We start from the raw sequence: 26,581 nt of genomic DNA on the forward strand, positions 1-26,581 counted from the left end.
TTCGTGAGGTAGGGAAGACAGAGCTGTGGCTCCCAGTGCCAAGATTGACAGGCCCCCATACGATACGAGACACCGTGAGCCCAGCGGAGTGAGCGCCAGGGAAAGAGGAGCTCGCCCTGGAGGCTTCCTGGGAGAGGTGAAATGGGACTGGGCCTTCCCTCTGTCTGAGATCTCGGCCCGTGAGCTGTCCTGACTGAACAGAGATGGAGGAGACAGCTTTTGGTACCCGAGTGATTGGGCCAGAGGGGGAAACGAAGCAGGGCATACCAAGGAAGTGTCTCCCCACGCCCCTTCTGTCCCTAGCACCAGCACTGGGACCAGCACACCATGGCAGCATGGTGCTGCTCCCCTCTGCCCTGTCTGGCACCGAGACCTGAGCCTGCTGAGCCCTGGCCGCAGTCCTCGGGCTGCCTCACCCCAGGCTCCCTGGGCCTCCTGGCTGGTTGGCACTATGTACTAATTCTGTCCATCTAACCCTGCCTATACCATCCACCCTTAGTGATACCACCCCTCTCCAACAGTGGGACTGTCACAGTTGGTTCAACAGAAGTTCCACTTCTCCTTTGTGAGGCCTGGCTCATGTGCAAGAGGGAGCCAGACAAGAGGGTTCTCTCCTGCAGCACCTGCACAGACCAGCCTGTGGATAACACTGATCTGTCCTGCATAGCTGACATTCCAGGGCTTTCTGGGGGCCCTGAGCTCCTGGGGGGAGAGCTCCAGCTTAGCCCTCCCCAACAGTCCAAGGAGGCTGGTGGTTGGTGACCTGCCTAGGCCTTTGCCCCAGTCCCCTGGTCGGGGAGGAGAGGAGAGGTGATCCGGTCTCTAGACAGGGAGCCCCTTGGCCTGTGCCCTGCACTGTGAGACCTTCTGTGGGCAGCCTGGCCTGGTCACAAGGCTAGGGACCGCGATGGGAGTCTTGAAACTTGGGGGGCAATTGGGAAGCAGAATCCTACTCACAGCAGGCCCTGCGAGAGGCTCCCAAGGGGTTCAGTGAGCCCTGGGGGGCCCAGCCTCCCACCTCTGGCCTCCCCATCAGAGGGCCTGGACATAGTGAAAGACAGCAGGTGGTTATTTCAAAAAAAGTCTTTTAATTGTTCAAAATAGCACAAAACGACATCGCACTATGGTAATATTGAGTCACGGGGGTTACTCTACAATAGATGATGGGTGTACTGTTCTCAGAAACGAGAAATCAAAGGGTGCTTGGGGGAAGGGACTGGGGGCAACAATGGGACCAGGTGAATGGGCTCCAAGGTGACTAAACGGGACGTTTTCCACAGCGAAATCTACTAGAATACAACAAACCAGGGGGCCCAGGGGCCACGGACTGGTGGTGGGGGGCTGCAGAGACCCCAGGCCACAGCTGTGGTTCCAGGGCGGGGGGTGGGGGCTGAAAAGACTGGCTGCTCCTTTTAAATCCTTCTGTGACCTGCTTGCAGCCCTGCTGGTTGCCTAAAGCTGGGGTGTGGTGTGGGGCAGAAAGCTGTCTCATGGGCCACTCCAAGCAGAGCCCCAAGCCCAAGTCTGGCCCTAGGAGGATGCGCCCAGCCTAGGAACAGTGCTGCAAATTCATAGACCTGGTGGCTGGTGCTCTTAGTGGCTCCCTCCCAGGCTGCTTGAGGCTGAGTACCTCCCCACCCACCTTTCCTTACAACTTTGCCTGGAGGGGGGTGGCCACAGGAAGCAGCAGTGGAGGGTGTCAGATACTCTAAGCCAGTTATGCCCAGGAGGGGGCCTGGGAGGTGGCGGACAGCACAGTGAAGCCAGGACCAGGAGAATGGGATACAGCTGCCGCCCCCCCCCCTCAGTTGTCCTCAGAAACCTGACTGACTGCAGGTTCCAGCAGACTCTCAAGCTCGGTCCTATAGGTGTGGAGTAGTCACCCATGGGAGTGAGGTCTGACCGCTCATCCTCCTTTGTCCCAGAGGGCAGAGGCCAGCAAGAGGAAATCGGGCTGGGCAGCAAGCACCAGGCCCGCAGGGGAGAGTCCCCGCCTCTCCTGGCCCAGCTGCCCCCAGCTTTTCCTCCAGAAAGATCCCTGCCAAGGCTTAGCCAAGGGAAAAAAGTTAAAAAAAAAAAAAAAAAAAAGATACACATTCTGTACACAGCTAACAACAAAAAAGGGACAAAACCCCACACACTAAGGCTAAAATTACAATAAAAATGTTAACTTCATCAATTTCAACTGAAAACAATACAACAAATGCAGCAGTTGGTGAAGTGGCCCCTACCCCGAGCCGGGGGCTGAGGCCGGGCTTGTGGGGGGGGGGGGGCACGGACCTCTAGGCCCCACTGGGAATCGGGAGGTTTTCACAGAACACTGCTCAGGCCACCACCGGGCTCCTTCTCTCCCCCTTTCTTTTTCTTTCTTTCTTCTCTTGTTTAAAATGGGAAAGAAGAGGGAAGGAGAGAAGAGGTGGGAGTATGAAGGCCTCTGAGAGATCATGTAAGCTTCTCGTAGGATTGCTGGGCAGAGACAGGGTTGGATAAGCTGAAGGGGGCCGTTAGGTGGTGCGAAATGCAAAGGTAACAAAATACAATACAGCCAGCCAGACACCCAGCTCAGGGGAGGGGGCCCACAAAGCCTCTTGCAGCAGAGGCGGAGAGGGGTTGGGGGGTGGCGCCTTTCCTTGGCTTCCATGCCTGCGCCCCCCAGCCCTTGGCTGTCCCCTCAAGCAGAGGGTGATGAACAGCAAGAGGCGAGCAGGCTTTGGAGGGGCGTGCATTCCATCCTTCTTCCTTCTGAGTTTCTAGTTCTCTCCCTCGAGGACCTCTGAATTCTCTGGGCTTGCTCAGCTCCCAGGGGAAGGTGCTGGGTGGGGGAGAGGAGGGAGGCGCATTGCTCTCACTTGCTCACTGCTCTTCCAGATCTGACTTCTACTTCCTCCCAACAGCAATGGTAAAATGTGCTTTCTTGAGATTAATTTAAAAACAGACAGGGAGAGAGAATGAATGGCAGCCAGTGGCTCGTGAGGGTGAAGTGTGAGCGCCGAGTGGGTGGGACGGGCAGGCCCTGGCGGGTGGTGTTCCTGAAGCAGAAGGGGGTCTGGAGAAGCATCCAGGTGTGGGCCAGCTGCCTCTCACTGACCGTCTGCCTTAGATTTCTTTGGAGCAGATTTCCTTGGAAGATGGAAGAAAAAGGGAAAGACACCGTGTTAGCATGCGTCCTGACAAGTCTCTGGCTGGCACTTAGTAGGGCTTCACACTGAGATCACGTAAGGAGAGTGGAGCCTTACTATTGCCACTGCTCCTTCCTCCCTGAAACTGCCCTCCCCCAGCCTCAGAAGGTTTCTGAAAGGGGCTTCCTGCTTACATTTCTGGAGAGGACATGGGCCGCTTGCTGGCCGGCTTGGTGCCAGAGCTGTCTTTACTGGTTTCTGAAAGGAAAGAGGGAGCGGTGAGCAGTGCGGCAAGGTGGGCAGCAGGACTCCAGTCACACAGCAGCACACAGGCCAAGAGCAACAGCAGAGGAGATACGTGCCCCCCACTCCCTGCAGCACAACCAGCCGACCGACCTCCTGAGTGTGACAGCCCCTTCCATGGGTGCACTCCTCATGGCCCTGGCCACCTGTGGGCCGCCCCCCAGGGTCACCCTGAACTCAGGTTAGAGGCCCTCACTGTCCTCCCTGGTCAGCCTCATGGAAGCTGGCACAAAACCTGCCAGGGCAGCCTCTGTTCCTCACACTGCACCTTGCCCACTGGGCTCTGGCCTTGCCCTGTGCCTACTTCACATTCTTGCCCTTCTCCCTACCCATCTCACCTCAAATACCTCTGGAAGGCTTTCCCTGCAACCCCAGATGAGGTGACGTACCCTCTGCAAAACACCTCCAATAGCACCCTGGCCATCACGTCCCCCCCGGGTTCCAAAGCTCCAAAGTCCAGTTTGTGCCCCACCCGATACTTGCCAGGTGCTTCCACTCTTCAGCCCCCACCCAGAGGCGGCCCAAGGAGCCCCAAGGTAGGAACGACACCTACCTTGCAACCACCTCACTTGGGTGGCTGGGCCGTAGCCCTTCTCGTTGCGGGCAGCAATGCGGAAGATGATGGCAGGCTTGGTGGTGTAGTCGATGTGGGCGTTGGAGAGGCTGGAGGACTGCACGAGGCAGGAGGGGCTGGGCCCGCAGTACACCCGCATAAAGGCAAGCTGGGCTGGGGTCGAGCTCTTGGGCTCACCACCGGCCTGCGAGCTCTGGATGGCCAGGTACACCGAGTACTCAATGATCTTGCCCGAGGTCACAGACGGCGGCTCCCAGGTGAGGTGAGCACCATCTGGACTCTAGAACCCAAGGAGCAAAGGTCAACCCATGCTGTCTTTGGCCTTTGTGACTTTATCCCACCCTGCCTGTCCAGGAACAGAGAAGCTAGAACACTTTGCATCTTCCAGAACTGACTGCTCATACTTTACCCCTCCTCCTGACGGGGCTATTTCACAGCAGAGTTAAAGGAGCTCCGAAGAGATGGCGTGTTCTGGCCCCACCTGGAAAACAGCCCGCCTACACTTGCTTTGCCCACTAATGTGTGACTTGTCACTTAGCCTCTTGGTGCGTCAGTTTGCTCATCACAACATGCAGCTAACACCAGGTCACAAACCTCCTCAGGATGTTTCAAGGATTAGATAAAAGAACATGTTGAATATAGCATGTAGTTGACGCTTGCTGAACATCAGCTGTCACATTACAGAGGGGGAGACTGAGGCCAAGGGACAGGAAGGAACTTGTTCTCGTCACCCTGGCAATTGGTGACAGAGCAAGGACCAGAAGCTTCACCCTAGACCTGGCTGACTCTGCCTACACCTTGGGGCCCCTCTTGAGTCACCCCTACCTGGCCCAGCATAGAAGGGAACTGCATGTGTACGGACTCAGCCAAGACCTGCTCTGCTCCAGGTGGGCAGGGGATCAGCCAGGGACAGAGGGCCATACCGTGGCAAGACTCACTTTGCTGATTTTAATGGCACAGGGGGCCCCTGGGAAACCAGGCAGACACGTCTTAAAGGCTGAGATCTCGCTGAAAGGCCCTCGGCCACAGGCATTGATCCCGGCAACACGAAACTTATAGGCCGTGCCCGGCTGCAGCTCCTGCTTCTTTAGCTGGTTATAGTCTGGGACAGTGCCCGAGTCATCCTGGGGAAAGAGGCCAGAAGAGCAAGAGAGAGAAAGGAGAAAGTGACATGAAGCCCACTGTCGAGAGGGCAGCTCTGGGGTACGGCTCTGGGGCCAGCAGAGCAGTTTTCCACCCTGGGGACGATGGAGGTCCATGTGAGGGTCAGGGAGGGGGAAGAGGGAAGCACTGGCAGATCCTTCACGACAAGGGGGGACATCGCGAGGTGGACTGAGACTGGGCTTCTCCGTTGCTTCAAGGGGCACAGGATGAGGCAGTGCGTGGGGAAGGCTCTGCACCTGGCTGTCCTTGGGCCAGCCCCAAGAGGGAGGGCACCCCTGGGGTACTTCAGAAGTCCCCGAAAGCCTGGTACCTGCCTCATGGCCAGGATCCACCCACCCAAGAGTGTCAGCTCCCGGGGCCACTTACATCAGATGGGACAGCATCATCTGGTGGAAGGAAATAGTGTGTCACCATGACATTGGTGCCCTTAATGACCCCCACATCAAACCACTGGTTCTCCTTCTTTACAGGGGCTTTGCTGGGTGGCGGTGGTAGGTCTGGCTTCTGGAAGACAGAAAGGGGAGAAGAGATCAGGCCCTCAGCCCCTGGGGCACAGAGGCAGTGCTCCCTAAATCCTCGTCATACCAGACTCACCACGCCCAGGGACTCGATGCCATTGGCCACTTCAGTGAGGGTAGCCGCCGCCTGCAGCTTCGCGGGGCTGGCTACCACAACTGGCTGGGGGGCCACAAATGTGTTGGAAGGAGCCAGGCCTGGGAGGAAAGAAGGCATCAGCAGGCAAGACCGTGGAGACCTGGCTTCTGTGTGGGAGCACCTATCTCAGGCCAGACCACACCCCCCTGCACACTCTGCATGGAGGGCCCCCCAACCAAGAGACATTTTCTCCCCAAGCAACTGAGTGCCCCTGGGGGAAGTGCTACAGGAACTTACTCTCGGTGGCCGTGGAGGGCAGCAGGGCCACAGTGCTGGGAACGGCCCCGGCCAGCTCACTGAGGCAGTTGCTCTCGATAGTTGGGTCATTGAGGCTGTCAGCAGGGGCCAGAGCCTCAGTGGGGAGGTGATGGTGCTGCTGCTGGGCCTGTGCCTCCTGCAGCTGCTGCTGCTGCTGCACCAGAGCAGCCAGCTCCTGCTGCGTTAGCACGATGGGGATAGTGGTGGCCTGGCCCTCCTGGCCCTCAGCTGACAGGTGGCCCAGCTCTGCCTGCGTCACAGCTGCCGCCGCCTCGGATGTGTCCATGGGTTCCCCGGTGCCTGCTCCAGGGTGGAGAAAAACACTACTCAAGAGGAATGCCAGCCAGGGGGAGCCTGTCCCCAGCTTCCCACTGCCACACCCCTCCCAGGCTAGTCTTCCCACTTCAGCACTATAGGCAGTCCCAATGGACGCAGGCCCTTAGAACCTGTCCCACAGGCCGTTTCCCGGCTCACCTCTAGCCTGCCCTCTCCCAAGGTGCCCTGCCTCCTTCCTGGGCGCCAAGCCCAGCCCGCTGATGCCCCCGTCCTCCCCTTCACGTCTGACTTGTGCCACCCCAGCAGGAAGTGGGTCCCCTCTCCTCGGGCTGCCTATCACTGCAACCCTCCAGCCAGCACTGTCAACAGGGAGGCTCCAGAACCCCATGTCCTCGCTCCTCCTGGGGGGCCCATCTTCCCCTCAGGGCTCCTGTTTGGCCTCAACTGAAGACACCGTGGTGAGCCGCACTCCCCTAGCACCTACCCATGACAGCCTGCTGGGCAGCCTGGAGCACTGCCTGGATGGCCAGGGCCTGGGCTTCCTCTGTGGCTGCGGCCTGGGCAGCCGCTTCAGCGGCAGCAGTCACTGCCAGCTCCTCAGGGGTGAGCCCTGTTACCATGAGGGTGGTGGTGCCCGCCTGGGCCTCGGCCATCAGCTCTTGGGGGAGTGACAACTGGTCTACTTCAGACTGTGTGGGCGGGGGTGGCTGGACCACCACAGTGGCCACCACGGCTGAGCTGGCAGGCTCCTGGCCTGAAGATGAGTCCCCTGTACTGCTCAGATCCACGGCGGCCTGGAGCTCAGGGGTCTGGGAGGCTGACAGGACCTCGGCGGACTCCCCCATCAGGGGTGTGGAGGCGGGCTGCAGGAGTTGCCGTGGCGGCAGCTGCTGGCGAGGCCCTGGCGAGGCCTGGAGTTCCTCTGGGGGCTGCAGGATGTCAACAGCAGAGAAGGGCATGTCAGAAGTTTCTGTGTTGGCTATGGTCACCGTTATCGTGGCCGGAATGGGGACTTCGGTGGTCAGTGCCCCTGGGGTAGTCTCAGTCACTGATGAGATCTTCTAGAAAGGGAGAGAAGCCCCCGTCAGAGGGGAGGAGAGAGAGGCCAGAACCATGCAGCCTTCATCTTTCCCTGTGGGCCTGGATTTTCATTCTCAACGGGTCAGTGCAACCCCGTGAAATGGGGAGTGGGTGGCAAGTCACTGCACAGCAGTGGCGGTGGCAGGAGGAGGAGAGACTCTCAAGACCTGCTGGTCAATTTCAACCTGTCCTCAGAGAGGCCTCCTGGTCTAGCCGAAGGGGCACTCAGATTCCCGCTGTGTCACTCTGACAGGCTACAGTGAAATGACAAGCCATGAGAAACAACTAGGGAAATAAAAGTGCCCATGAGACCCCGAGAACTGGGGGATTCCTGTCTCCTGCGATGTCATGCACCAAAGCTGCCCTTTTATGGTCTGGAGAAGGGACCAGGAATGGCACCGTGCCTGGTACAAGAGTGACACCTGGCGTCCAACTCCAGAACAACACGGGCCGAAGGTGCAGTAGGCAGCAGGGAGGCAAAAGGGGACTCTGCCAGGGCTCTTACCGGCACTGAGGGGCCGGGGACCGGCGTGGACTGCGTTACAGTGGTCACAGCCCGTGTCAGCGTGGAGGACACAGTGGTCGTGACGGCATTGGAGCTGGTGAGGTTCACACTGTCACTCTGGGTACTCTCCACCTCTCCCTGGTCACTGGCAGCTGGTGGGGGATCTGCAGGGGGAAAGCAGAGAGTGGGGTGACAGGCACTCCGCCCAGAGGGACCTAATGAGATGGCTGGTTGGCAGGAGCCCCAGGGCCTCCCTCCACCTGGCTTTGCTGCCACAGGACACAGCTACTTGGAGGACCTGCCCCCCTGCTGATGAACTGAGCCCCAGGGCATCTACCTGCTGGCCTCTGGCTAGACAGATCTTTTAGCCACCACTTCCCTTATCTTTCGAGCCATGGGCTCCGGGAGAGCAGGAATGCCAGGCTAGCCACCTTTGCTCACCTTGGTTTGAGCTCATGTTGGAGGTGACAGTGGTGGCCGTGTGCGTGGTGCCTGTCTCGTGCGTCTCACAGGGGGGATTGGAGCACACCCTCTGTGTAGGGAAAGGAGCCAGCAACGAAGCGCCGGCCTGGGGGGTGGCAGTGGGCGGTGCTGCCACCTCCAAGCTGGACTCCAGGGTCCTGTGGGAGGGAGTGGTGTCGGGGAGCAGGGCCCCTACGCTGATGGACATGGTGGTACCGGTGGAAGTGGTCTGGTGTGTCTCACAGGGGTGGCCGGTAGGCGGCTGCTGCCCACCCTCAGGCTGGCCCGCAGCCCCGCTGGAGGTGGCGGTGGTAGGTGTATGGGTGGTGCCTGTCTCATGGGTCTCACATGGCGGGTTGGAGCAGACCCGCTGGGCACTGCCTGCGCTCGAGGTAGTGGCGGTGTTGGTGGTGCCTGTCTCATGGGTCTCGCACGGCGGGTTGGAGCAGACTTGGGTCATGGTGGCCGAGGGGCAGAGCAGCGCTTCCAGTGCTGTCACAGTCACAGCGGCACCAGACGAGCTCTCGTACGCAGGTGTGAGGGTCCCCTGTGCCTCACCGGGCTCCCCGGCACCCATGGTGGAGCGGGCTGTGGTGGGGGTGTTGGTTGTGTGGGTGTGATGTGCCTCTAGCTGGTGCCCCACAGACACCCGCTGACCCAGGCAGGCTACGGGGTTGTCCTTGCCGACGGGGCCACTGGGCCTGACTTGGCTGCTTGCAGGGGCCAACTGCACAAAAGCAGTGCTGTGGCCGCCAGCCTCAAGTGCCAGGCTTGGCCCAAGGAGCGGGGCCCTGGTGGCCATCACAGTCATGGTGGTGCTGGTTGCGCTGGTCTGGCGGGTTTGGCAGGAGGGCTTGACGGAACCCTGGGCTCCCTGTGACGCCCCAGCAGCCACACTGACCCGGACCACAGCGGGAGCAGTGCTGGCTGCACAGGCATGCCGGGCGTCTCGCTGCTGGCTGGCACCAATGGTTGACATGGCGGTGGTGGCGGTGCTGGTGGTGCCCGTCTCGTGGGTCTCGCAGGGGGGGTTCGAGCAGCCGTGCTGCCCCGCCATGTTGGAGGTGGCGGTGGTGGCGGTGCTGGTGGTGCCTGTCTCGTGGGTCTCGCATGGTGGGTTCGAGCAGACCCGAACCACGCTGCCATTCTGCTGCCCCACTGTCGAGGTCACGAGAGAAGCAGCTGCCTCCTGTCTGTCACAGACAAACTGCACCTGGGCGGGCTGAGAGTGGCCCCCGAGGTTAGCAACGATGGTGGTGGTGGCGGTGTTTGTAGTGCCTGTCTCATGGGTCTCGCACGGCGGGTTGGAGCACACCAGTGTCACGGTGCCAGGCTGCACATCACCCTGGCCTGAGTCAGCGATGGTAACTGTGGCTGTGGGCTGTTCTGTAGTAGGCGAGGCCAAGATGGATACAGGGAGGTCATGCACGGGCTGGGTCTCAACCCCACTGGGTGCCGTGATCAGAGTCACCTGGGTAGGCTGGGAGACAGGCTGGGGGAGATGCCAGATGGGACGAGTTAGTGCCGCAACTTCTGTCTGTCTGTTCCTCCCACCACCCTACAGTGTCACCCACCCTGGCTGGGATCACAAACTTGGCTCCTAAAGCAATAGCCCCAGCAAATCCAGGACCACCTCGCCCTCTGACCCCAAGACAGTGACTCGCTTGGAGACCAGGGAAGAGGTACTGCTTGGCCTCAAGGGCCCCAGGGACTGGAAAGGGGCTGTGGGGGCAGGGCAGGGGCGGGCCTGGCTAGGGCAAGCCCTTGGTCAGGGGCCTCGCCCACACAAACACCAGCAACAGATGATTCACCATTTTCAGGAATTCAGCTTAAGATGTATGAAAAGAAGAAATGCTGTATGCACGTGAAGATGAATTGGCGCGTCCCCTATAATACCACGAGAGAAAGACTCTAGTGTTCAGAAGCTGGAAGTGGGTAAAATATAATGTCTCCAAGCAACAGACTATTTATTAGACAGTGAGGAAGAATCATGATTCTGTAACAACAGGGACAGCGTCCCACAGGTTCTACATGCATCAGGTAAAAGAGGAGCCAGCTGCCTGCAGCAACAGAAGGAAGCCTGGCCAGGACGGCCCCAAGACAGAGACCAGAACCCTCAGGTTGGGGCTCAAGTGCTTTCCGTAGTGTCACTGACATGCACCCACGTGCCCTCACACTCTCCCAGCCACCCTACCTGCATGGTGATGGTGGGTGTGGTGAGCCCGCCGGCCGCTGTCAGTGTGGTCTGTGCAGCTGATACGGTGATGGCAGTGGGGTTGATCACCTGGCTTGACAGGGTGGCAATGGTACCCAAGGTGGTGATGGGTGTGGCCAGGGAGGCGCTGGTGCTGTGGCCCCCAGCTCCAGCGAGGCTGGTGGAAACGGTGCCTGTCACTGTGCCTAATGTTGTGACACCTAAAGGCAGGAAGGGAGGCAGGGGTGGGATGCAGCCTGTTGCTGGTGCCTCCTTTTCAGAAGCTTTTCTCCCTGGGCGGGGCTGGGGGCACTGGAAACTCTGGAATGCACCCAATGGGACCAAAAAGCTCCACAGAGAGTACCTACATTCTCCCCGAGCCCTCCCACAGGGAGGCAGTCCCAGGAACACTATGCAGATTGGCGCCCAGCCTGTGGGCTACACACCTGTGGTGCCCTTCACAACCAGTGTGGTAACGGCCGGCTTGACGGCGGAGACAGTGACGGGGGTGACCAGACGGACGCCTCCCATGGGCACAGTGCGGAGGATGGTACCTGGCTGTCCAGGGGCCCCCTTTAGCACCACCTGGAACACCAGAGGAAAACGCCCCAGTCACTCACAGGCTGGCCGGACCCTGTCATGCCCCATCCCAGGCCCCTCAGGAGGACATGTGTGGCCTGCTGGGGTCCTAGACTGGACACTGGGGTGAGGAGAGGGCCAGACCTGCCTCACCTGGGTCACTCCTTGCTGCCCGTGGCCAGTTGCAATTTTGGGGACAGCAGTGATGATTTTGGCAGGCGCTCCAGTCCCTGAAGTCATAACCTTGGTGGTGATAATGGTGATGGGGGACTTGATGCCAGGACTGCTGGTCACACCTGGACAGGAAAGAGAGGGGGCAGCTTGGTTTTAGGCCTGCCACCTCTGGAGCTCCACTCTGCACTAGCTCCCATGGCCATTTCCCTTGGGCCCCCTTTTAAGTAGTCACCCCTGCTGCCCCTCGATTAAAACGCAAGAAGTACATTATAGCCTCACCTCTGCCACCTCCCTGCAAATCTTCAACAAAAGGTACGGAAAGGATAGAGAGGAAGGAGAAACAGAACAGAAAGCAAGCACACATTGGAGCCCAGCCTCCAACCGCCTCTCTGGCTTTAGCCTCACATGCTTCCTCACTGGTGCATCAGGGTAGGCCCCTACCTGTGGCGCCTGCCTGCGTGATAATGGCCGACATGGGGATGGTCTTGATGATGGTGGTTGTGCCAGGCTTGGTGGTGCTGGGAGACACGCTGCTGATGCCCAGGATGGTGGGCTTAGTCCCGGCCCCACTGGCCTGCGTGGTAGTGATGATGGTGGTGGGCTTGCCATCTGCTGAGGTCACCAGTTTCAGAATGGTCCCAGCCGGCAGGGGCCCTTTGGTCTGCAAGGGGAAACCAGGCGGAAGAGGGCAAGGTGAACCGGCATCATTGCCAGGATGGAAAATCTGGTCCGGCTACTCGCCACCGGTAGCTCAAGCATCTCAGGGAATATTCTGAAAACCGCAGGTGACCGAACTGAGCAGGTGGACTTTCTGTGCCATATATGCTCACGGGACCTTTTCTAGGCAGGGATGCAAGTTCCACCTGTGGCCCAGCACCCACTCCTGCTTGTGTCGCAGAGTCTGGGGCCCACAAGCTCACCTGGATGATCTGAGTCACCGGGCCCGTAGATGCCTGGCCTGTTACTGCTGAAGTCTGAACTGGTTTGGTCTGGACCACCGACATCACTTTGCCCAGATTGGAAATCTAAAAAGGAAAGAATGCAGCAGGGAGTGATCCCAAAAGCAATCAAAGGCAAAGCCTGGGCTAGGGCTCTCCTGGCAGAGGCCCAGGGCAGCACCACAGCCTGGCAGCTGTCACATGCAGCAGGGTGGCACCCGTCCCTCACCAGAGCACTGCCTCCTGGGACGGAGATGGGGCTCTTCACCAGGGTGATGGTCTTGGTGACCCCACCCACCACCGTGGTCACCACCTGGGCTTGCTGGGCCACTGTCACAGTCCCCGACTTGTGCACCGTGATGATGGGGCGGGTAGATGTGTTGGCAGCAGAGGAGACGGACGTCCCCACCTGGGCGGCTGCAGTCTTCAGCATGCGAGTGGCTGGGTTGCTCACCTGGAGTGGGCAGAGACAAGTGATGGGTGGCGCACAGAGACCAAGTCTCCGAGCCTCCACCCAGAATGTCCCAGCAGCTGGCCCACAGCTCCAGCTCCTACCCCTCCTAGACTGAAGAACAGCTCGGTTTGGTTTACCTTTCCTTTAGCAAAGCAAGGGAAGAGACTGAGTGACAGAAGGTCTAGCCTAAGGCTGTCACACCCCTAAGGGCGACAGCTTATTCCACAGTCCTCTGCAAGCACCAATTACGGAGAAGCGGCCTTTGTGGGTTGGTTCAAAGCCCAGAAGGAGTGACCACTGTCCGATCACACTGCCCAGAAACCCCAAGGCTGCTGGCTCAGAACCAGGCCCAAGGGATGCTCACCATGACTGGTGAGGAGGCCACCTTCACAGTGGCCGGGAGGGTGGTAGTGCCAGGTGTCACGGCCACGGTTTTGACAATGGTGGTGCCCGCTGGGACACTCAGCACTGTGGGCGCCGAAGAAGGAGGAATCTTTTGGGTGGCGGCTGCTGCGGCTGCCAATGCAGCCATCCCGCTCATCTGTGGGCTGCTGCCGATCACCTGCAGTGGGCACAGGGAGCGTGAGCCCGCAGGCAGCATCGAGAGTGAGGCCGCCTAGCTCCCTGCTCTGTGAACTTCACCAGAATCTGCCATGAGGCTCAGCCTTGCTCCGGGGAGCCTCCTTCCTGCCCAGCACTCCTCACAGCAGCATCTCGCATCTTTTCAGACTGCCGGGCCCTGCTCTACTGGCTCCAACCTGGACTCCTACCACCGACCAGGCGCAGCAACCCAGCGGCAGAAGTTTGCCAGCAGCTGTGGATCTTTTCTAAAGACCATGGAGTCAGATACAGCTCTCTCCTCATGGGCCTGGGTCAAATCCTAGCTGGCTAGATTCTCTCCTCAGCCTTCAGGACTAGAAAGTTCACATTTGAAACGCTCTTGGGATCAGATGGCAGGGAGGTCCTTTGGAGGTGTTAACTTATTAGTTAATTCTTATTAACTTAGTAATGACAGATCGCCTGATTAGTGCGTTACAGTCGAGAAAGGCCCAGGATGAATGGTGCTAGAGCTGGGTGGAATTCAAACCTGATCAGGGCACCATCAATCACCGAGCTGTCCTGCCCCGCCCCACCCAGCCCAGTCCAGGGACAGCTCCTCACCGTCCCCTGGGTGCTCTGTGTCGGCACGACCATTCGCACGCCTGCAGGAAGGGAGGTCACGGTGACAGGGGCTTTCCCAGCCTGGCCAGCAGGTCGCATGGTGACTAGTGGGGTTCCTGTTGTAGCCTGAGGACCGGTCACTTTGAGAACAGCAGGGACACCTGGTGGGACAAGAGGGCGACCATCAGCAGAGCCCCAGCCCCTCTGTTGCACTCAGCATGCAGACATGAACTGCTTCTGTGACCTGCTTGTGCTTCACGTCTGGCCCTTCCAGGCACTCTCAGTGACAGTCTTCACAGGCGGGACGGAGCCCTCCCCACCCCCAGGAATAAGCCTTCGCTCCTGGCTGCCTCTTCAGGGGTGCTGTCTGTTCAGCAGCCCTCACTCAGACACACGAGCTCCCGGGGGGGCCAGCCCCTGCCCTCAAATGCCCAGCCCCCGGCTCACCTTGAGTCCTGGCTGCGGTGGGCACGGAAATCGAGCTGCCAGGCACTGTCGGCAGGACCTGGATGGTGGTGGTGGTTGGGGGTGCGGCGGCAGCCTGGGGCAGGAGCGTGATGCCTACTTGGGTCAGCGGCTGCACGGCAGGTGCGGCTGCTGCTGGGGCAGGGCTCTTGGGAGGGTTGGTAGGCACAGATGGGACTGGATTGGGTGTGGGGGAGGTGGCAGTAGCAGCCGTGGCAGGAATGTCATATTTCTGGAGCTGCAGAAGGTAACTGTCGGCTGTTGCCACTGCCCCCCAGCTCACCTCCAGGGAGTTGGTGTTGGCTCGCACCAGTTGTACCCGGGCCGGGGGCGGTGGCTTTTCTGTAAGAGCACAAGCTGGTGAGAACGGAGGAGGCAGAAGCTTCAGGGGTTGGCAGGGCTGCACTGTGGCGACCTTACCTGTTTCCAGGTACCAGAGGTCCTTGCAGCAGACCTGGTTGTTCCAGGCCTTTCGGTAGCCATCGCGCCCACTCCAAATGTACAGGCGGGTGTTGATCGCTACAGCACAGTGGCCGGCTCGGGCCCGGGGAATATTGTCCTCCAGCGTGTCCATCAAGATGGTCTCCCAGGCCATGGTATCTGCGGAGGGTGGGACGTGGAGGTCAGCAGGGAGGCAGAGGAACCCACAATCCCCAGTGGCCCTTTGGCCTTTTGCTGTCAGGGATGGGGAATTGAAACCAGGAAGTCATCAAAGATTACTAAATTAAAAAAAGGAAAAGATAAAAAACAACTCTGTATGGCAAAAAGACCATACAAATTAAAACTATAAACCATGAACTAGAAACTGGGAAAACTCTTTGAAACGCATAGCCAAAGGCTTCACTTGTTGCACATCAAGCAACACAAGAGCCTATAGAGCGAGACGGGCAAAGAGGAATGTAAATTATGGAAAGGTGACAGAAGGATTGAAGAAAAAATACATACCCTCACTCAAAATAAGAGAAATGCAAACTTAACCCCTGAGGGGCCTGGCAGTTTGGTTTTCATGCCCACTGTAGCCAGGGCTCAAGGTGAGCTGGGGGCAGGGGCTGGCCCACGGGAGACTCAATCACCTATCGGGCTTGGTGAAGAGCAAATGCTTGGCTGGGGGCCGTGCTGGCACCCCTGGAGGCGTCTACGTGGGTACAGCCTCCGTGTGGGGCAGCTTGGCAACATCCCTTTGACGGCAATTCTACCTCTAGGTTTTTACCTTTCAAACACACTTGCACATGGGTGAGAGCAATGCAAGGATACTCACGGAGCAGGGTCTGTGCAAGTTTCGACAGCACGATAGCAATTCAAAAGAATGAGGCCGCTCGCAGCGCAGGGATGGACGGTCTCCAAGACAGAGTAAACGGAAAAGGCCAGGCGCGGCGCCGCCTAGAGCAGGCTGCCGTTTTGTTTGTTTTTAAAGGAACCTATAGGCAAGGCTTGTCTATCTAGAAAAGCCCCTGCAGAGCAGAGGAGAAGCCAGCGAGGTAGCTGCCTGAGGAGCAGAGTGGGAGGCGGAGGGAGGCTCTGCACCGGTATGCGTTTGTGCTTTCGCCTGTCGGACTGTGTGTAGGAAGAGCCCATTCAGAAAATGAAAAGGAGGAGCGTCCCTCAGAGCGCTCTGACCAGCGGCTACTTCTGGTGGATTTGAGAGGCACGGGCCTCAGAAGAAGCTTCGCTCCCTGCACACCCCACACAGCTCTCGGGGCTGAGGAGGGCCAGCCTCCCGCAGCCCTCCACAGGCCACTCCGAGCCCGAGGAGGCCATACCGAGGTTGAGACAAGCCAGTGTGTTGGTACACTTCCACTCCTTCTCGTGTGTGGCCACTTTGACGTCATCCATGACGAGAGGCACCCAGCCACCAAACACGTACATTCTGGGACGAGGGAGGGAAGAGTAGGAGAGGATTGTAGAGGAGATGCCAAGCTAGAGGCCACCTCTTCCATCCAGAAAGTTCTAAACAAGCTTGGTAATCCAGCTCTCCCCAGGAAAGTCCCCCAGGACGTATGAGGCTCTTGACGAGGCCCTCTCCTACTTGGTGGCTCAGCCCTCACAAGAACTGTATCACCTCCACCATGTGGAACCACAATGTTTAGCTCATCTAAATCTCACCTCAGTCCCCACTGTTTTTATATTCACTTTGGGACCTTGGCATTGACAAAAACACCCAGCTGCTCGTGTAGAGGGTCTAGAACACTCTGCGCCCCTCTACCCTGAGTCTGCCTTCTCTCAGTCCCCCAGGATTATAGTGGAAAGATGGGGCTGCTAAATGCCAGCCCCGCCAGAAAGAGGCCTTCTTGGAATTGTAGAACAAAACTGAGAGCCAAGTGGGGGCAGGGGCAAGCAAGGAAGAGAAAAGTGATGGCCAGCTACTCACTTGTTTCCTATAGTTGTGGCCGAGTGGAGACTTCGAGGAAGTGGTGCCACCCCACTGAGACTAGGCTTATTCCAAGTCAGAGTCTCTGTGATGGAGAAGGGATGGTTACACACACTGGTTCAGACACATGCCCTGTGACCCAGACAATGTTCCCCAGACGTGGGGAAGGCTCTGGAAGGCAGGCGCCAACCCAGTGCAAGCATTTCATGCCTGGCCTCCCTGCAGCCCATGGCAAGCCCTGTGATCACCAGGTTCCAGCCTCTCCCAAGCTGTGTTCACCATCCTGGCAAGAGCGCTTCTTCGGATATTTATTGACCACCTGCCAGGAGCCAGCACTGCTCTTGGAATGGGGGCAGGAGTGGTGAGCAAATCCTGAAGATGCGCTGCTCTCCATCCTGCTCGCCCCCACACCACCTCCACCCTCTACAGACTGCGGGTTGGGAAGCACCGTGCTGCTGGGAATTCCACTCAGGATAAACTTTTCTTCTGAGTGCTGACACTGATCTACAGAACAGGCTAACCCTCCAGAGATGTGTCATCAGCCATCTTCTCCCTTCAGCCTTCTTCAGGTCAAACACCTGAAGTTCTGTCAACCACTCCTGACACTCCACCTAGTTATCAGCCCAAGTAGCCCCCGGAAGGTCTTACGGTCTCTTGATCCCGCTTGACTGTGACAGACCAAGGTACACTACTCCTGGGACAGTTGGATCACTGATGAGTTGACAGGGACCACTGCTACCGAATCCAGACAATTCCATTCTAGAAAGGCCTTTACCTTTCCCCTTATTCTCTTATAAGCTAGCAGACCAACTCAGCCAACTAAGCCTTGCTCTTTCTTAAAAGCAATGCCACAAGCTCAGGGGAAAGATAACAGCCCCAAACAGGGTCCTGCCCCCACCCCACCGTGACAAGAGAAAGGAGCTAAGCGGGATGCTCCCTATCCCCATGAGCCCCGCCTCAGCATCCCATGCTGACTGCCCAGCAGACTAGCTTTGCTCTGAGCCTACTGGAGCAGCCACACACGCATCTTACCGATATCCAAGGTCCAGAGATCCCCCAGCCTGCAGCCACTCATCCCTCCGTAGATCACCAGCTTGGACTTCTTGTTGTCTTTCTCAGTGTAGACCACAGCAGTATGTGACTCCCGAGGTGGGGGCAGGACGCCGTAAGTGATGGGGATGTCCCAGGCTACCACTCCGGATCCTGGCCGCAATTCCAGGATGTATAAGTCATTCAGGTACCTAGAGAAGAAAGGTCACTTATGGCAAGCCCCGAGCGCATGCACCAGAGGCCTCACCAGCATCTACGGGTGAACAGTGGACTCCCTGGGAGACAAACGGGGCTAAGGCTGCATGGACTCCAAGTTCTTTTACCCTTGCCCCCAAGAAGGAGCTGCCATAAACTCCCGAGGATGAACGTGAGTCCAAGAGGAGTAGTGGGATGGGGCATGCTGGGCTGCCTTGCACACGAAACTGGGCATTAAACAAGGGCCTCCCAGGGGAAAAGGGGGTGATGGCTCAGGACTACCTCCTCCAGATTTTAGAAAGGCCCCTTGTCCGCTGGCCTTGGAAAACACCCATCATTAAACCTGCAGGCAGCGGAGGCTGAGAAGGAAAACATTGGCTCTAAACTTGCTCTGAGGAGCAGGCATCAGCCCAAGGCAAGGTGGGTTTCTACCTCCTGGCCCCGCCCTCCTCCCATGAGGCCTCCTCAGGGTTAGAGACCTCAGAGCTGGAAAGCTCCTTAGAGGGCACCTACTGCCACTCTCTTGGTTCACAAAGGAAAGGGACTTGGCACAGTGGGGTTGGCTGGCACGTGGGCAAGCACACCCAAGCTTGTGGGATTTCACAAGAAAAGAACAAAGTCTCACCTGGGAATGTTGTTCTTGGGGTCCTCGCTATCATTGGCCAGACCCCCAAACAGGTAGCATTTGTTGCCCACAAGGGAAAAGCTGTGCCCAAGCCGAGGACATGGAGGGGGCCCATTTTTGGGCGTCTTTGCTTTGAGTCTCTTCCACTCCCACCGGCTTGCCTGCAAAAGGAAGACTTGGTGATTGAATTGGGGATGAGCTGGCCGCCGTCGGGGCCTGGGCCATTTGTCGTGTAGGGAGGAGCTGGTCAGGCGGAGGCAGGTGCCTGACTGGAGCGAGAAGGTCCTGGGCGGGGTGGGGCCTACCCTCTCCTGAGGCTGGCGTGTTCAGGGTGGCCTGGGCAGTCTCTTAAGCAGCCCCGTCCACCTCCTCCCTCTTGCCTCACCCCCCCACCAAGCCGCTACCATAAGGAGCACACCAGGGGCCATTACCTGGAGCTCATAGAGGTCGTTGCTGTATTTCCCATACTCCACCATCCCACCAAACACCAGCAGGCGTGTCCCATCACACACGAAGCCATAGGCTGCACACCCAGGGGGGATGTCCCCTCTCACGGCCGGAATGAACCACTGGTTGGTCGCTGGAGAACAAAGGGAAATGGAAGTCAGAACACCTCAGGAGCTTCCAAGAACCAGAGCCCCCACTTCTCTTACTCTCCAAATCCACCAGCCTTTAAAACATGGTCTGACAAAGAAGGGAGCAAGACAGCGACTTTCTTCCCAAGGCTGTCGGTCTCTCTCCTTTAGCATCAAAGTGCCAGCCCTCTACCCAAGCCATCTTCCAAAGCCCTTGACCTCAGAGGCCACCTCAAAGCAGCCTGTGATCACCCTGCTTCTCATCAAGATCGTCACAAGCAGGAAATCACTGACCAAGATAATTCACCAGCTTCTGGGAATGTGGCCACCGACTTCCTTCCCCTACTACTCAGTGGGTCATTGGAAAGAAACTTCTAACACCCAAAATACCCTCTCGGTGATCTGTGCTCCTTCTCTTGGGGACCCACGGCTGCATCTTTAAGTGGCCAAAAGAGCAACTGGTGTGGGCTGGTGCCCTCCCTTCCTGCAGGTGCTAGTGGCAGGTGGTGAGCAGGCGAGGGAGGCCAGTCAAGGCAGCCTGGCCTGCTGGCTGAGGAGAGCCACTGGGGCAAGAATCCATCTCTGCTTTTGTCTCCTATGTGATGGTCTACATCACCTCTCTGCTCCAGAACATTCTCGAAAGCCAGAGATGGCAGCAGTAGCATGAGCTTCTGTGGCAGCCTCACAGCCTCTGCCGGCCACAGAAGCTTCCCCAAAGCCCATCACCTCTAGCTGGGGGTGGGGTGGGGAGGCCACCAAAGAAGAGGGTGAATTAGAAGCCAGGCAGGTCCTGCTGGCCTGGCCTCCAGCTAGAATCACAACTCATGCCCGTTTCAGGCTCCCACGTCCTCGAGTTCAACTCCCCCCATACCCACCATGCCAGGACTTCCCAGAAAAGGCATGGGGCAACTCCCCCCCCCCTTTTTTTTGGTGAGGAAGATTAGCCCTGAGCTAACATTCGTTGCCAATCCTCCTTTTTTTTTTCTTGCTGAGGAAGATTGGCCCTGGGCTAACATCCACGCCCACCTTCCTCTACGTTATATGTGGGATGCCTGCCACAGCATGGCTTGATGAGCAATATGTAGGTCCACACCTGGGATCCGAACCTGTGAATCCCGGGCCGCCGAAGCGGAGCACACAGACTTAACCACTAAGCACCAGGCCGGACCCTCATCCTCCTCTTTTGAGGGGTCCCTTCCATTACACATTATTTGAAGGGCTATTCCCTAAAGGATACACCACACTCCCTCCAAAATCTTCAAAACTAGAGGCCAGATGCAAATTGGATTCCAGGCCCCTAAATGGGTTTTTTGTCAAATGTGAGCAAGCAGGTTGGGACTGAGGAGCCGGCAGGCGGGGAAGGGACCTGGGTGTGAACAGAGCACGCCCTGGGGCCTGACCAGGTGTCAGGATACCCTCACGGGGAGGGGAGGGCCTTAGGAGGCCCCAGCTACTCACTGCTTCTCGGCCTGACTTTCTGCACAAGCACGCACTTGGTCATGGATACTGGCCCCGACCCCCGCATGCCAGGTGACCCAAGTCCTGTGTTGCCACCCCCAAGGCCCAACATGCACCTAGGCCAAAAGGCCTGCTCTCATCTACAAGCACAACTGCACCACCTCACAGCCTTTCCTGAGGTAAGAGCGCCCCCCTCACTCCCCACTCCCCAGATTGGTTTGAAACTCTGCAGTTTAGCGGAGTCACTGGGCCTCCAGGAGGCCTGGCACTGACTCTCCCCTCCCCTCCTCTGCCATTTTCCTACTAGAGGGGCAAAGCTGTACTGCCGGCCACACGCACGCACACATGCACACCCAGATCCCAGTCCTCCGCCTCCTTCTCATCCCTAGTGCAAACACAAACCAAGAGAAGCAGCAGCTTTCCATGCAGAGGCAAGTCACCCCTGCAAGATGGGGAGAGACGGCCTCCCGTGAGCCCTGGAAGAAGGTTCATCCAAATTACCAGGGTAAAAGCTGAAAGAAACTTCTGATTGCCTCGGCCAACCTCCCTCAACTGATAAAGAAATGGAGCCCAGGAGGACAAGCAACTTACCTGGGGTCACAGAGCAAAACAGACACAGAGAGACAAGAACCTTGTTACCAACTTAAAGTGATCGCTAGGTGCCCACCTAAGGGCCCCATGTACAGGGAGCCATCGGCCGCCCTACCTCAGCTGAGCATCCTCAAGGCTGCTGCACACAGTTACGGGGCATTAGGGACCATCGGTCAGGGCTGGGACAAAGCTACACGGCAAGTGGAAGCAGCCCACAGCTTTCCCATCACACTTTGATCACTGAGCCAGGCTACAGATGACTTGTGATGTCCTAAGAGCTCATGATCACCAACTCATTCTATGGTACCCAAGAGAGGCTGATCTCATTCTAGAACACTCCAGGCAGGGCAGGGGCTCTCTGCACCCCGTCAAGAGCAGCCCGTCGAGCAGTACAGTTTCTAGTATGAAGCCGCAGTCTGACTCTCTTCATTTCACACACAGTCCCAGTTCTGCCCCTGAGATGGCACAAACGACCGGCTCTTAAATACAACAGCTGCTCTCCACTGCCCCTTAATCAAATTATCTCTAGTTCATCTAGCAGGGTGTCATGTAACCCAACCTATGGGTCCCTCATTCTCAATATGCCCAGGCTTGTCAATGCTCTCAGCTGGGAGGAGGGTTTGAGGAAAGGAAGCTGCCTGCACACGGGACCCTTCGTGGGATGACCAGAACCACAACCCACCTCCTCCCTCCTCAGCAAGACCGAAACCCTAGCTTCTGGTGTTTTATCAGCTCCCCACACCCCTTTCTACGCTTTGCCAACGTGTCCTCCTGAGGGGCCTGGGAAGGGGTAGGACAGGGTCCGAGCAACCTGTCGTTGCTGCCATCCCGTAACCCTCTACACGTCACCACCTAGAGACCCATCCATATCCCTGCAGTGGGAGCCGGTCAGGCCCCACCAGCTGCCTTTTTGTTCGCTGTCCCGCTGGAGCATTTCCTGTGTGGTATATGCGGTGCTGGGGGCCAGGAGGCACAGAAGAGCTAGCACTAGTCCTCAAACTCCCAATCTCTGTGCCCTCCTCCCACGACAGCAAGAGCTCTGCCCTGAGCCCGAGCCCGGGGAGCACAGAGCAGGGCGATTATGGGGAGTGGGCTTCTCAAAAGAGGTGACACTGGAGCTGCGTCTTGAAGGGTGAACAGGATTTCCCAACAAACGAAACGCAGGGCCAATCAGGAAGTGAGCGGGAGAGCTGAGTGAGAGCAGAGAAGGGCCCCAAATGGAAGGGGAACAGATTTGAGACAAGCTCAACTTAGTGACCAATTAGCTGCAGGAACAGAGAAACAGGGAGGAGCTTCAAAGGTGGTGGCCTGCACCTGCTAACTGAAGGAAGAGACAGTCCAACAGTCTCTGTGAAGGTCTGTACTCCCGCCCAACTCCACCACCAGGTGGTGGGGTGACCCTGGACCCATCACTTCCCCTCTCAGACCCCAGCTTCCTCACGTGCAAAAACAAGGAAGCTCCACTAGATATTTTCCAAGGCTCCTTCCAGCTGTAACAGCTGAGAGACACTAAAGAACCACTGAGGCAGACCAGCCTTGGGTGACCAGCCACACCCTCTCCTCGCCAGGGCGCACCCCCACCCTGCCAGCACTCAGAATCCTTTTGCTCCAGGCATCTGGGTAATCAGCTTTGCTATGGTTAAATAAAATTCCCCGGTCAAGGACAGTAGCTACCCTAAAACCTCCCAAAGGCCAGTCAAGTGTCCTGCAGCCACTGTGGTGACCGCCGCCAAAGAGGAAGGACACACCCGCCCCCCTTCAAGTGCACACCTGCCACTCCCAGCCCCTTGTCACCCCCAGATCACCGAGCTAACCAAAAGAGCGAAGCATGCACACGCCCCCTGAAGCCTTTTATCTTAGCAACAGGCAGTGCTTCCACATCAGCTCTGTCCCCCAAGGGCGAGTCTCTGAGCACTTATCCTGCAGAAGAAAAAGTGCAAGAGAAGAGGCATAAAGACCATATGCTCTGACCTCACTTAAGACAAAGCAAAGGTAAGCAGGAGGGCAGCCAAGGGTGACAGGAATCTATGCCACCGCTGGTGGGAGAGGGGCGACACCAAGCCCGGTCTCTCCAGAGAACACCAGAACCTCACAGCTACAATCACGGCGAGGGGAGCGGACACCAAATGCTCCATCAAACACTGCATACACACTGGCTGAGGAACAGGGAGTCAGGTCTGCTAGTCACTCTCGTGAGAAGTCATGAAGGAGTTGAACAGGACAGTTTCCAAGCTGCTACTCTGGAGGCAGCCAGGCTGCAGCCCTCGAGAAGGCTGGCTACTGTCTACTACGCAACACATCCTTGCAGATGCAGAATGAATTATCGCCAAAGTCGTCAATTCATTTTAATAAACTAGCTACCGAGGAAGCAGCGGACTTTGGAGCTGATGGTAATTAGGCCCCTGCCCTACTTTCTAAAATTGTGTTTCCCTTCCAAGGAGCCTGCTCCAGGCCTTACAAGAATAAAGTTGGTCCAGGGAATTTAAGAGGTCCTGCTCAGGGCAACGGCCTCTCTAAAAACAGCCTTGCCCCTCAGCCTTACCTTACTGGGCTAACTGCTGCCACCGCAGCTGTCTGAGCTGGCACAGAGCACCACCAACCAGTCCAGCCTCGCTGGAGGCAACAGGTGCTGAGACTCGGAATGCAAATGGTCACCAGCAACCCACCAGCCTTCGAAAGTCAACTTGGTAGGGCAACAACCTACAATGTGCAGAGAAAACTGCACTCTCTGTCTGGGGTGGGGGTGGGGGCGGGGAGGGCCCCACCAAGAGCCCAGCTCCAACCCTTGCCACTCCAACCAACTTCTCCCTCGGGCGCCAGCTGCTGGCCCCAAAGCAACCTCAAAGCTGGGAGGAGGTGCCCAGACTCAAGAACCCGGTACTGCCAGCACTCTGGGAAAGGATGGACCCAAAGCAAAAGGCGTTTGCTACATGTGACAGCAAGGGGGAAAGAGCTCAAAGAGGGCACCTGGCCACTGCCAACTCAAACAGGGACATCTCCCTGCTGCAGAGGGGAGCTTCCTAAAAGACCACTGGGGATGGGGGGCTTTTCCACAGCCAAGCCTCAGGTTCTCACCCAGAACAGAAGGCACACAGGCCCACGTTCTCAGTGAGCACGCCTAAGCCCTCCTTCTGAGCAAGGTGAGGGGCAGTGGGCCAGCGTCCATTCAACAGGCAGCTTGGGACCAACGAGGTGCTAGTTGTGCAAACCACGCCAAGTGGCCACCATGGGTGAGAAGGGGCGGGAGGATGCGGCCAAGCCCTAAAGACCTAGCACGGACACCCAGCAAGAGGCAGAAGGCAAGCCAGCGGAGCCGCCATGTCCAGAGACAGAGGCACACCACAGCCTTCAGTCTACCATCGAGTCCCGCTCTTTGCAACCAAAGAGGCCTCGGGGTTGGGGGAAGCATGAAATCGGGCAGGGCAACCTCCTCAACCTCCCCGGAAGAGGAATCAGGGAGCACCTGGCCAGATGTGGGGCCACCGGAATTCATCTCCTACACGGAGGGCAAATACGAAGAGAAAAACTGCAGAAGTAAATGCCGAAAGAGGGAGGCAGCAACGCTTTGCATCCCCAAGGCTCCCGCACAAGCTGGGAGACGGTTACCCACTGCGGCACACAACTCCCCAGAGATCGGGAACAGGCTGCTCAACTCTGCCCCTTTTCTGGAGACAGAGAACTAATCGGTAATCTCGAAGTTGTCATTTCCCCCGAAGGAGCACTAGAGATGAGGAAGAGCGGAGCAGGCGCAGGAAAAGGGAGGAGGGAGAGAGGGAGAGGGACTCCGCCTGCGCCAAAGGGACGCATCCGCCCGCCCGGCGGGCTAACGGTGTGTGTCTGAAGTCACCACTGTTGGCGACGCCCCCGCACCCTCACCAGCCGGACTAGAGGGTTCCACTCCAATAATAAAAAGCAACCCTCAAACACAGGAGAGTCAACGGGTATAAGAAGGGGGGAAAAAACAGGGAAAAGCAGAGAAGCCAGGCAGAGCAAAGGGTCGTGGAGGGGAGCAGAAAGCAGATCGGTGCGGGGAGAGAGGGCGGGAGGGGAAGAGAAGGGAGGTGAGAGAGGAGGGAGAGAGGAGAGAGCGGGACGAGAGCAGAGAGGGAGGAGGGAAAGGGAGGGAGGGAAAGAGGAAGGAAAAGAAGAGGAGGGAGAGGGAGGAGATGGAGGGAGGGAAAGATCCGAGGACCCAGCGGGCTTTGCACTCACCCGTGTTGTACACGTGCAGTTCGTCCACTATCCCCTCGTTGCCGCCGCCGAACACCACGATGAGCTCCTTGATAGCCACGGCGCGGTGGCCGTGGCGGGGCCGGGGCACTGGACCCGACCAGCCCACCACTCGCTTCCAGCGGGGCTGCAGGAGCACTGCTGGCGAGTTGGCGGGCGAGACGGCCGAAGCCATAGTTCCGGGAAAGGGCGCGGTGGAAAAAGTCACCAAGCGGGAAGGGAGCCCCCAATTCCTCTCGCACACACCCCCTTTCGTCTAAGGCAGCTCTCACGGAGAAGCGGTTCCTCACACAGCGGTGGACGGCTCCATGGAGGCCGCCATCTTAACTATCCTCCTTCCCTTTGGCTCTTCCCCTTCTTTTCGCTCGCCCCGTGTCCTCAAGAGCCTCCCGAAGCTGTCGAGCGCCTAGGCCTGAGAAGCTACAGGCCGCCGAGTCCCGCCGCCCTGACTACTTGCCCGGGCGCTCCGGCTTACAAGCTCGGGCGGGAGGCCCTGGGAGCCGCCATCTTGAGCCGCCTCTCTCTCCTCCCTTCCTCAGTCGTAGCCCTCCCCCGCCGGAAATGGCGGAGCCCCGGCCCGGTTCCCACACCCCCCAAGTCCCCTGCACTGGCCGGCTTCCGGGGCGGGTGGAAAGGAGCCACAAGCGCGGCGGTTGTCCCAGCCCCGCCGGCGCTCAGACCACAATTGTGGGAGCCGCCATCTTGAGACCGTCCCGCTTCCCCGCCCAGCGCTTAGTGCAGCCGCCGCTCCCGAGACAGCTTCGACACTCGTAAGGAAGAGAGGCGCGCCGGAGGCCAGTGGAACGAGCTCCAATTCTCCGAGGCTGCTCGGAGGCTCGCGCCGTACAGCTCGTGAGGTCTCGAACCTCTCCCCTTAGTCCGCCTCTGCTGCTCAGGCTGCGCCTGCCGCCCTGGGAGCCGCCATCTTGAGACTAGCTCCCCCTTCCCCCCTATTCTCTTCCTCCTGGATCAGTTCTTCCACTGCAAACCAAACGCAAGGCAGCGTCCGATCCTGGCTTCGCTCCTTATGACTCCTTCCCACAGGAGCCGCTCCAAAGAGCCAGAGTTAGGCCCCTAAGTAGCAACTGTACGGCAGGAGGAGCGGTAACGGCAGGGCGCTCATGCCTCC

At 58.2% G+C, this 26,581-nt stretch overlaps 1 protein-coding gene across 6 annotated transcripts; it reads right to left on the minus strand.

The window, feature by feature from the left end:
- Positions 1–1,068: 1,068 nt before the first annotated feature.
- HCFC1 (host cell factor C1) lies at positions 1,069–26,563 on the minus strand. 6 transcript variants are annotated; one of them, XM_058534985.1, is made up of 26 exons: positions 25,435–26,563; positions 19,030–19,178; positions 18,599–18,759; positions 17,761–17,969; positions 16,729–16,813; positions 16,121–16,227; positions 14,781–14,960; positions 14,343–14,702; positions 13,896–14,056; positions 13,099–13,296; positions 12,594–12,734; positions 12,263–12,367; positions 11,784–12,003; positions 11,322–11,464; positions 11,036–11,174; positions 10,590–10,810; positions 8,375–9,887; positions 7,934–8,097; positions 6,833–7,409; positions 6,052–6,375; positions 5,755–5,873; positions 5,527–5,664; positions 4,935–5,120; positions 3,976–4,276; positions 3,314–3,377; positions 1,069–3,120 (listed from the first exon to the last, which is right to left on the minus strand). In XM_058534985.1, exons 1-26 carry the CDS (start codon positions 25,625–25,627, stop codon positions 3,081–3,083), a joined length of 6,198 nt encoding a protein of 2,065 aa, XP_058390968.1. In that variant the 5' UTR covers positions 25,628–26,563; the 3' UTR covers positions 1,069–3,080. The 6 variants fall into 6 exon arrangements, with proteins under 6 accessions (XP_058390968.1, XP_058390970.1, XP_058390969.1 ...); XM_058534987.1 differs by having other exon boundaries at positions 6,052–6,372; positions 6,833–7,277; positions 12,510–12,734; XM_058534986.1 differs by having other exon boundaries at positions 6,833–7,277; positions 12,510–12,734.
- Between the last annotated feature and the right edge of the window lie 18 nt (positions 26,564–26,581).

Source organism: Diceros bicornis, chromosome X, assembly GCF_020826845.1.
Source record: "Diceros bicornis minor isolate mBicDic1 chromosome X, mDicBic1.mat.cur, whole genome shotgun sequence".
NCBI lineage: Eukaryota > Metazoa > Chordata > Mammalia > Perissodactyla > Rhinocerotidae > Diceros > Diceros bicornis.

Excerpts from the sequence above, each read along its gene's own strand:
- HCFC1 (XM_058534982.1), bottom strand. The coding sequence starts at position 25,627 with ATGGCTTCGGCCGTCTCGCCCGCCAACTCGCCAGCAGTGCTCCTGCAG. Across the intron at positions 16,228-16,728 it reads GCCACAACTATAGGAAACAA|AATGTACGTGTTTGGTGGCT; the intron begins GTGAGTAGCTGG and ends CCCTCGTCCCAG. Across the intron at positions 4,277-4,934 it reads GTGCCATTAAAATCAGCAAA|AGTCCAGATGGTGCTCACCT; the intron begins GTGAGTCTTGCC and ends CTTGGGTTCTAG.